At 33.5% G+C, this 10680-nt stretch overlaps 2 protein-coding genes across 3 annotated transcripts; both read left to right on the top strand.

Moving 5' to 3' along the window:
- The first annotated feature begins 1716 nt into the window (after positions 1-1716).
- On the top strand, positions 1717-6855 carry LOC11423709 (uncharacterized). Of its 2 annotated transcripts, none has more exons than XM_039828762.1 (4): positions 1717-2271; positions 3307-3459; positions 3585-3790; positions 5999-6394. In XM_039828762.1, the coding sequence occupies exons 1-4, from the start codon at positions 1864-1866 to the stop codon at positions 6003-6005; spliced, it is 774 nt and encodes a 257-aa protein (XP_039684696.1). In that variant the 5' UTR covers positions 1717-1863; the 3' UTR covers positions 6006-6394. The 2 variants fall into 2 exon arrangements, with proteins under 2 accessions (XP_039684696.1, XP_003628947.1); XM_003628899.4 differs by lacking the exon at positions 5999-6394 and adding an exon at positions 6409-6855 and having other exon boundaries at positions 1721-2271.
- Positions 6856-9002: 2147 nt separating this feature from the next.
- On the top strand, positions 9003-9755 carry LOC11444818 (60S ribosomal protein L27a-2). The gene has a single exon (XM_003628900.4). The coding sequence runs from the start codon at positions 9088-9090 to the stop codon at positions 9532-9534; it is 447 nt and encodes a 148-aa protein (XP_003628948.2). The 5' UTR covers positions 9003-9087; the 3' UTR covers positions 9535-9755.
- The last annotated feature ends 925 nt before the right edge of the window (positions 9756-10680 follow it).

Raw genomic sequence — 10680 nt, forward strand, 5'->3', positions numbered from 1 at the left:
AAGAAGGTGTGGAGGTTGTTAAAGCAAAATGAGTTTTGTACAATGTCTTTAAAGTTTTGACAATAACAACGTATAAAAGAACAATTGTGCTAATGTGTGTTCAAGTATGCATGATCATAAAATTAAATTCAAAGTATTAAATCAAGTTTTGATCGTGAAAGAACAAGATTCTGAACATACTTAAGAGCATTTGAATTTTGAAGAGAAGTTGTGGTTTTGGACTAGATTCTAAAGGATACAAGCTTCAAAATGAATCAGACTCCAAAGACCCAGGCTCTGAAGAAGTGAAGCCTCTGAATGACTTAGACTCTGAAGGCCACGTTGGCATTATAAGAGTCTGACTAGTTTTGTCATCTTCTGAAGAGGTCACTATCAGACTCAAATAATATAGTTTGTCCTCTTCTGGCCATGTGCAGAAACAACGAAGAACTTCAAGACAATTGGAATGAAACAGATAATTCCTTTTGAAGCAAAAGAGTTTCAAATGACCTTTTAAAGACATTAGAATACCAAGAAACATTTCAACGTTTATGATTAAACTTTTCAAGGACTCAAAGTAATGTGTTGCCACTTCTCCAACGTCTCTCGAATTTCTCTCTGTATAAAGAGTTGAAGACTTGAAAAAGTTAACAAGACTCCGCATATTTTAAAAGTGTCTTTACATTGTTAACCATAAAGTTGCAAATCAAACATTTGTTTCCTATCCATCCATCCATCAAACATGATTGAGTAGTCGGTTGTCTTCCACTCTTCCTTAAAATCTGCAACAATTTTATGAGTTCGATCCACCACTCTTATAAATAAGTTTTCACTGATATCACGATAACTAGCTGGTTTGTAGTTGGCTCCATATTTTTCAATTGCCTCACATATTTGCAAAGGCTGGATTTGGATACAGTTAACTGGAATTGCACTTGTGTAGAAAAACTCTACAACAACATCATATGCATCCACCTCTAAGGTTTTTTTTCTTCTTCTACAATAGCATCAATTTTGGTTTCAACCCGAGATACACTGCGTTTTCTCTTTCTTTCTTCATCTCCTTCATTCAACATGTGATCTCCATCTCTTTCGTTCCATAATCAAATCATACTTGGTATTGAGGGTAAATTACCCCCACTTTTTCTTACAACCAATTACCATTTTAATCTCAAAAGTATCAAATTTTTTCATCATTTGACATGTGATCCCTATCTCCTTCCTTCCAAAATCAAATCTTGATTGTCATTAAAGATAAATTACCCCAAATTTATCAAAGGATAATGTAGGCATCACCTCTTAATCATGTGTGTCTGATCATGTTGATATCAATTGAACTAATGAATTCTTAAAAAGAAAAGAAATAATATTGGAGTAATAGTTATTTTAGTCTGTGAATGTATAATAAGCTATCACAATATTTCTTTATTAATATATCAAAATTTTAAAATAATCCATGATTATACACTATATTAGTTAAAATAATTATTTTCGTTAAAATGTTTTTGTTAATATTTATTACCATCTCAATTCCTATATAAAAATAATTAATATTAGCATTGAAAAACTATTTTAATATTATTATTTTAACTAACAAAATTCAGAATCAAAACTATTTTAAAGTTTTAATGCATTAAGAGACTAATTTAATTCGTTATACACTAGCTCATGATTATCTCAAATAATACGGGGTCCATGCATTTTGACTAGTATAGCGATGATAGAAGGTGCCACACGTCACTGGCCTACACATTTCCACGTTACTGCAAAACCGACAAAGATCCCATAGCCATCTTCTTCCTTACAAGTTACTACAACCACATAAAATATCTTCACCTCTTCCTTTTCAATATTCAAAACCTTCTTTCTTCTCTCTTTTCCACCATGGCTGTAAGCTTAGGAAACCTAACCATACTCCTTGACATATCTTCACCTAGAACCCTAACTCTCGACAGAAAACCTCTTCTCACGTTACCTCTCAAGAGAGACTCTTCTAGTTGCAGTTGTAGTTATGGTTGTGACGGGGAGGTGCGTGGACGAGTGGTGGTGGCGCGTGGGAAGTCGAACTCGGAGCAGAATGGAGTGGACTTTGACTCCGAGAGTGATGAGGAAGGAGGGTTAGGTGATGGAGATGATTTTGAGACGAAGATAAGGAGGAGAGTTAAGGAGTTTGAAGAGAGGAGAGAGCTTGAGAAGAAAGCTGAAGAGTATTTGCAGAGTAAGGGTGATGATGATGGTGAGGAAGAGAGTGAGGAAGAGAAGAGGATGAGAGTTAAGAAAGAGCTTGAAAAGGTTTGAGTTAATTAATTAAACTAATCATTTAATAATTATTATTACTTTTATAATCATGCTTTTATTGACTTCTTTCCTTAATTAGTAATCTAGTAGCACTCATCTGTCTCATAAGTGACCGTTTGAAATATTTAATTTTATTGAATGAAGTTCATTTTATCATAGAAATTAGCATATTAACTCAATAATTATCTCAAGTGTGTATAATAAGAGTGTTGATCTATCAAGTGTGACTTAGAAGTCTCATACCTATGACCTTGCGGTTTTTGGTGAGGATGCGGTGTCCAAACTCACTTGTGTGGCTGCGCTTAATCCAATGTGTTGAGTCGTCCGGGTGTTTTTCCCATAAAGTCTAAAAAGAGAGATGGAGAGTGTATATGTTTATATGTTTTTAATATACGCTAATGGTTTGATTGGTTATGTTTAGGAAAGAATTTTTGCACACACTTATTGTTACTCTTCAAACTTGTGTGGTGATATTTTGTGTTTATTTCCTTTTTGTTTTCCTTTACATGCATTATTTAAGTCAGCTCTAGTTGAAGTTTGTGAACATTTATCTCTAGAGAACTAGACAAAATCATCAACTAACAAGTCACTAGATATGAAACATTAAGGTAGATTGTAATATTGTATGGTGCAAACAACTCTACTTGGTTGGATAAGAGCCTTTTTGGTTTGAGAAAATATTTTCTATTTTTACTATTGTGTTTTCAAACCTTTTTTTTTGTATGAGTCTTGTTTTCATTCTTAATTACATTACTTCTTTATTTTCACTCTTAATTACTTTACATTGCTTCTTATTTTCAATTTATAGTTGTGTTCATTGTTTCCTAAACAAATATTTGTACGCATGAAACATAGTGAAAGTAAGGTGGCATGAAAACATGAACTGAAAACAGAAAATGTTCTATAATACCAAAGAGACCCTAATGTCTCTAAAAATTGTTGAGATGACATTATTTTTCTCTTCTAGGGTTGAGGGTATATGGTTAAATTGGCACTCGTTGACACATAGTTTGTGGTTTGACAAATCAGGTGGCTAAGGAGCAGGCAGAGAGGAGGGCAACAGCTCAGTTGATGTATGATTTGGGCAAGAAAGCTTACGGGAGAGGCTCGTACGGACGTGCCGTTGAGTTTCTTGAAGGTGCACTCACCATCATACCAAGACCTACGTTATTTGGTGGTGAGGTTAGTCGATTCTAAACTAAATAAGAATCTCTACATTTTCTTTCTTTGATTTATTTTCATTTGTCTTTAATTGATTAAAGAGTAAGTAAAAGGAGTCTTTTTATTAAAAAAATTGTGAATTTCAGATACAAATATGGCTGGCTATGGCTTATGAGGCCAATAATCGCCATAAAGATTGCATTGCTCTTTACAAGCAATTAGAAAATTCGCACCCTAGTATTAGCATCAAACGTCAAGCTGCAGAACTTCGTTACATTTTGGAAGCACCAAAGCTCAAGATAACGCAAGAAGAGATGGTGACTATACCCTTGATTGGTTCCAGTTATGACAGGTCATTTGACTCTTCATGTTACTAATTAAGATTCATTCAAGTCTATTTGTTTATTACATTCTTGATTTTCCTTTGGAATATGATGATGTTGTTTTTCATGTTTGTTTCCATTGCTTTCTTGCTGATAAGATCACTAGTTCTTAGATGATAATGTTGATTATGGCATAATAGGCTAGCAAACTATAGTTATAAATAATCAATGCCATACAAATTAAAGCATGCTTTGATTTCTTGCAAAAATCATATCAGTGATAAATTTAAGTATGGATACAAGCCAAAATGATTTGAACCACCGGATATAACCTTTCCAAGTCTAGTAAATTGCAAGTTCTTAGAATGACTGTTACTGTCTCATCGAAATTTCCTAAGGCATGTTAAGTTACCCCTTAAAAGGAAAATGCAAGGAGTGGTGCCACCTCAATGGTCATAAACTAGGATGCAGCTGTGACTGTCCATGCTAGTGCTATTTATTTTCAGTGAATTGGTCTTGAGGTATCAAAAACTAAGATACCATGATAAAAGTCAAGGCAAATGATTTGGGGAACTATAAAGCTCCGAGGCCGCAAACTATATGAAGCACTGACACAGACACGAAATTGACACACCGTCGTCGGTAATAATTTAAGAAAATAAATTAATTGAATGTAATCACATGTGTCGGCACCAAACACATCAGTGCTACCGAGCTTTGAGGCCTTTTCTTATTAAATAGACAGAAAGCCAATCTTCTAGAGATATATGACATCAGAGATTTTATAGATTTTGGGGGTGTTTGGATAAACAACTTAATTATGAACTTATGTATAAGCTATTTCTATGAACAAAGAAAAAAATGTGGTTAAACTGTTCCATCGGTTATCCTAATGAGATCATTGAAATACTCTACAACCAGCTTATAGATATGTCATACGTTATTTTCATAAGTTTTTTCATACACTCATACAAGTGCATATGTCGGTAGCTAAGCCCAAATAAATTGTTTATAAGTTGATCCAAATGCACCATTTATCCCGCAGTCCAGAATATAAAGAGATCATTGAAATACTCTACAAGTTACAACCTATAAATATTGTAGGAGAATGTTACAGTTGTAAATTGCTATGTACAGATAATAACACGTGACATTAATAATAACATATACTTTACAACCAGACCTAATAATTTGCTTAATGATGTTCCATCTGGCATTAATACAAAGTATCATTTGATTGTTTGTGGTATTTCTGATTCTAACACAAGTGATAGTGGTTCAAAGCACTTAACTGGCAAAAACAATGTTGAAACTTCAAAGTATACTTACATCAAGTGATGTTCAAACCGAGAGCAGCCTCATCTTTTCCTATGTACTATCAGACTTTTGTACATCTATACAAACTAAGTGGAGAATTGTTGAGGAGATCGTTTGTAAAGCAGGGTAGAGTTCTGTAGTGGGTTTTCACAGTGGGAATCCAAAGGGACTACTTTTAGGCTATGTCATGATTTTTTTTAGGTGATGGCTGAGCAGTGGCATTAGCTTTTTCTGCCTGTTGTACGTGTGTGTTTTGTTCAGCGGTGGCCAACCGCCATTATGAGTTTAGAGTTCTCCCACTATGATTTTTAGAAGCTCAACGCGTAGCTTCTTTTCCATTGATATTCTTAACCAAGATTTTGGAGTTTTCCAACCACACTAAGCTCTAGAAGCCACTTCTTAAGCAGTGGCCGTCAAGAGATGTTAGTCTGACAGTTAAAATCATCGATCACCAACATTCATTGTTCCTTCAACAATTCTATGATAAATAGAATGAATTGCACATCACTGGGATGACATAAAATGATTTTTTTCCAGCTGCGGGGGCAAACTTCTTCTTTAGGAGAGTGTTCTCTTCACAATATAAGCACAATTTGATTTCTATATTCCATGTTCTTTACTCTCTTCATATCAAACATATTGTAAGGGGGTTGGGTAGTTTAACTGGTTGAGCTAAGAATTAAAGGAGTAGAAGGAGTTAGTTAACGATCGGGGTTCAAACGCTGGCGAAGGAGAAAATACTAACCTAACCAATATACTAAAATTTGTCTTGAACTCCCTGATATTTAACAAACAATGTCAATATCAATGCTACTATTTTTTTTTTTTTATAAATAACTCGACAAATAACACTAGCAAAGCTAAATTGCTTTGCTGTTACTATCTTATGTTAACTCATAATATCTATCTTCTATTTGTAGAAACTGAAGAAAAACAGATAAAGCATGCAGAACTGAATTTGTTGCTTGAAATCAAGAATGCAATTATCAATTATGGTTGCTCCAACCGTATTGGTTTTGTTACCCTCATTTATTATTATCTTTATCAGGGCTTATTCGGTTTTGGATACAATATTAATTTTTTTTTACTACTTGCTAACTTCTCTCACGCAGTTATTATCAATGTGTCATACCCTTCATTAGTGCTTATTTTTGCTCCCCTATGAAAAGAACTTTCATTAGCATTGATATTGAGCAACATTTTGACTCTACATACTTGTTTTTCTGCTGGTTTGTTTATAACTGAAAACTCTAAATTACTGTTATTGATGTTACTTTTGGACTTTGAGAAAATAAGATATATCATGTATTTATTAATTTTATATCTGTAGTTATGCGGGAACATGGAGCGATAAAAACAAGGATCGAAAGAGTGGAACAGTTAACAGTCCGTTTCCATCGTCTAGAGATAACCTTTTGGACTTACTTGTGTGGAGACCTCCAGCTGGATTAGGGAAAAATCGAGCTTTCTGGGTTGGTTTGACCATATGGTTGGTATTAGTTGGTGCTGCTCTCTATATTCAAAGATGAAGAAGACACTTCCATACGGAGTTCCTCTTCTCCAATTTATGATGATTCTAATTTTGTGCTATAATTTTTTATTTTAGTTTGTAGTGTATAGTCCATGTTATAAAATTATTGTATGTCACAAATAGGAAAAATATGTTATTTTATTATATTTTCCCGTTTGGTTGTCCTCTTGAAATTACAAGATTGTAAGTGCAAATATATTGTATATGAAAAAAATAGTCTGTTGAAATTACAAATATTTATGGTAATTTTTATTAACTGTGTTTCTGTGGTAGGTTTACTAAAAGAACAAAGCACCTGTTTTTCTTTGTCGGGGTGCAGTGGTTTGATTTTGAATGTAATGCAGCCCATGTGTTATCTCTGAAACTTGGCTTTTGAAAGACAAAAATACATACAGAATGCATCTCCTTCCAGCAAATGGTATTGAATAAATATTTTATTTTTTGGATAAACAAAAATGTTCTTGCACGCAGATGCATATGTTACGGAGATGAGATATCAACCTCTTGTTACACATAGATTTTCAAGTACCGAACCTTAACTAAATGGTTTAAAGATTTAAGTATTAACCACTGTGTTTTTTGAAAATGGTAGTTAGACCTAACACTACCCCACAAAATCAGTTTGTGAGGTGAAGATTGCCTCCACTTATAAACACATTGTCAGACCATCTTCTATTCGATATGAGACTCTTAACGGTGTTGCTGTTTAGAACAATAACACACTGCTTGCCGGGGGACAGAGTAAGTGTGGTGAGGGACCAACTTGCATTTTATTCGATTAGATAATGAGTATCAGAAAGAAAGTGTTAGAAGGAATGCCTCTAGGACTAATCTATAAAGAAAATGGAATTGGCTAGTGGCAGACGAAAATGAAAGTCTCTTCACTGGATTGTATCCTAAGGTAGTATTGCTATAAATAGGAAGACCAACACTATTTACAACAACACTACGACAATGGGTAGAATTGGCTAATGAAAAAGGAAGAAGAAGATGAATGAAATGAAAAAAAAAAAGTTAAGTGAAAACGGCATACATGAAAGAGATGAATTTTAATAGCGTTAGTCGAATGCATATGTAAAGAAAATAAAATTTGTCAGTGTATACAAATTAAAGAATATGTAAATATGGGATCCATTTACTAATCATGGATACAATTATCCTAATAAAGTTTTTTCTTATAGAGGGCCTACGAAACAACTTTCAACTCTCACGTAACTCTTTATACTTCTAAAATTTCTCCGATCCACAACAAAATTATCCATTTATTCACAATGGCGGTTAACTTCCGTTCATAATACTTTTTAAATTAGTTAAACTAATTTAAAAAGTAATTCATCCGATTTAAAAAGTGACAAATGACAATTAACTACTATTAGAAGAGAGGCGAACAACGGTTAAATGCTGCTCGGTTAATAATAGTTACAAAAATGAGAAATTTTGAAAGTGTAAACAGTAATTTTTCGAGTAAATAGTCAATTCCCCCCTGAAATTGTAAGTTTCATCAATTACCCCCCTGAAATTAACAAAACTTCAATTACCCCCCCTGAAATTTCACAACGTTAGTCAATTTACCCCCTCCGTCAAATTTTTCTGTTAGTGAACATGACGTTTTGCAAATACTCCCCTGAAGTTTTGCACTTATGTGCAAAATGCCCCCAAACTTAAAAATTTATATATTTTTTTTTTTAAAAACAAACAATTAATAGTTAAATATTAAAACTAACTATTAATTTTGGAATTTGGTAAAACTACATGCATATATACATCAAAATAGGCTCCAAAATGGGGAAAAATATGTATTTTTTAAAGTGACAATAATGGGATGATTTGTGGATTAATATTGGGGGTTGTGTAGTTTAAATGGTTTGAGCAAATTGTTGAAGGAGTTGGAGGAGTTAAAAGACTAAGATGGTGAAGGAGAAAATATAAATTTAAATATGATTATTAATTTGTTTATAAACCTCTAAAAATAATAATTTGTCTATTAGAAATAACCATTATTGTCACTTTAAAAATACACATTTTTTCCTATTTTGATGTATATATGTATGTAGTTTTTCCAAACTCCAAAATTAATAGTTAGCTTTAATATTTAACTATTAATTGTTTGTTTTTAAGAAAAAAAATAATATAAATTTTTAAGTTTGGGGGACATTTTGCACATAAGTGCAAAACTTCAGGTGAGTATTTGCAAAACGTCATGTTCACTAACAGAAAAATTTGACGGAGGGGTAAATTGACTAACATCGTGAAATTTCAGGGGGTAATTGAAGTTTTGTTAATTTCAGAAGGATAATTGATGAAACTTACAATTTCAGGGGAAAATTGACTATTTCTTCTAAATTTTTCAGATTCTGAAATCATGTTACAAAAGCCCAACTCAAAGCCCAAAAACGCAATTTTCATTCCAAAAAACAATCCCCACTCCATTTCCACCTTCATCACAGCGCCGAAACCTAACCAGAGAACCAGAAAAAAATGACAACCAGCCTCAAGAAAAACCGGAAGAAGCGCGGCCACGTAAGCGCCGGCCACGGCCGTATCGGAAAACACCGCAAACACCCTGGAGGCCGAGGAAACGCCGGAGGTATGCACCATCACCGCATCCTCTTCGACAAGTATCACCCTGGTTACTTCGGCAAAGTGGGTATGCGTTACTTTCACAAACTCCGCAACAAATTCCACAGTCCCACCGTGAACATTGATACTCTCTGGTCTCTTCTACCTCAAGAAGTGAAGGACAAAGCTTCTAAGTCGAAGGATGTTGCTCCTGTGATTGATGTTACGCAGTTTGGGTTCTTTAAGGTGCTTGGGAAAGGAGTGTTGCCGAAGAATCAGAGTGTTGTTGTTAAGGCGAAGCTGGTTTCGAAGATTGCGGAGAAGAAGATTAAGGAAGCTGGTGGTGCTGTTCTTCTTACTGCTTAATTAGGGTTTTTTGTTATTAAGATTTTTCGCTAATGTTTTAGAGTTTTTATCTATTTGAACTCATAATTGATATTTGACTTTGTTTTTATATGAAATGGCTGGTTTCATGATTTTTGGAGGAGAATTCTTTGTTTTGATTATTAGCATTGGTTTGTAGAATAATCTATGTTAGAATGTTTTAGTTTTAGTTATTTTTTTATGAACAATAAATTATTTGATAATTGTGAACCAAATTTGAGCTGATGGTTTTAGATGTTGAGAACAACTTGTTCTTTGAATTTTCATTGGATGTACTTTGTGTTGTGTTTTAGAGTCTGCATCTTTGTTTTTTTGTTTTTTTTTTTATAAGTTTTGCATTAGTAATCAATTATGCTTTTTTGGTGTTGAAATAAGCCGATATTAATCAATGTTCTGAAAATGGACTCAGGTCGAATTAGCTAGTTGATCTGTGAACCCACATTGTGTACGGTTGTCTTATTTGAGCAACAGTTTTGTATGATGGTTTGTAGAAATTAAACCATGTTTTGGAGGTCTCATTAGTTCAATAGCAACTTAGGTTCTTACAACAATGGTAGAAATTGACAAAAATGGTACTTAATAGTTCACTTTTTCTCCAATTATAGAGAATACATACCGTGTGTTAGTAGTTCACTTTTTCTCCAACCAAGCTTACTTGTTAGAAAATCTCAATGCTTCGTTCTATCTTTAGGATTGCTGTGATTTCAAATGTTTACCAATTATAGTTTTGATTTTGCTTATCATTTCTCTGCACTTATTTTTTTAATCTAATATTATGTTAAAGCACTTCATTCCTATAAAGACCACCAAAGTATACTTTGATATAGCACTTTGATGGGAGAGTGAATCGTTTTTACATGCTTTTATGTCCAATGATTTTCAACAATTTTCAGAGTTGTTGGGTGAATTATTTTTACATCTAGTTCCATTTTTAATGCGAGGTTGCTTAGTGCAATCTCCCATGTTTAACCAATGTTTACCAATTATACACTCATATACTTTGTACTCTAGCTGAGTAAGCAAATTAGGTTAGAGAGTACTTGCACATGTTTAACCAATGTTGTCAGAAAACAAGCATAACATTTTTCTCATTAGCATTTGAGAAATTATCTTGGGATTCTCTGCATA

The sequence above is a fragment of the Medicago truncatula genome, chromosome 8 (assembly GCF_003473485.1).
Source record: "Medicago truncatula cultivar Jemalong A17 chromosome 8, MtrunA17r5.0-ANR, whole genome shotgun sequence".
Lineage (NCBI taxonomy): Eukaryota > Viridiplantae > Streptophyta > Magnoliopsida > Fabales > Fabaceae > Medicago > Medicago truncatula.

Excerpts from the sequence above, each read along its gene's own strand:
- LOC11444818 (XM_003628900.4), top strand. The coding sequence starts at position 9,088 with ATGACAACCAGCCTCAAGAAAAACCGGAAGAAGCGCGGCCACGTAAGC.
- LOC11423709 (XM_003628899.4), top strand. The coding sequence starts at position 1,864 with ATGGCTGTAAGCTTAGGAAACCTAACCATACTCCTTGACATATCTTCA. Across the intron at positions 3,460-3,584 it reads CTACGTTATTTGGTGGTGAG|ATACAAATATGGCTGGCTAT; the intron begins GTTAGTCGATTC and ends TGTGAATTTCAG. Across the intron at positions 3,791-6,408 it reads ATTGGTTCCAGTTATGACAG|TTATGCGGGAACATGGAGCG; the intron begins GTCATTTGACTC and ends TTATATCTGTAG.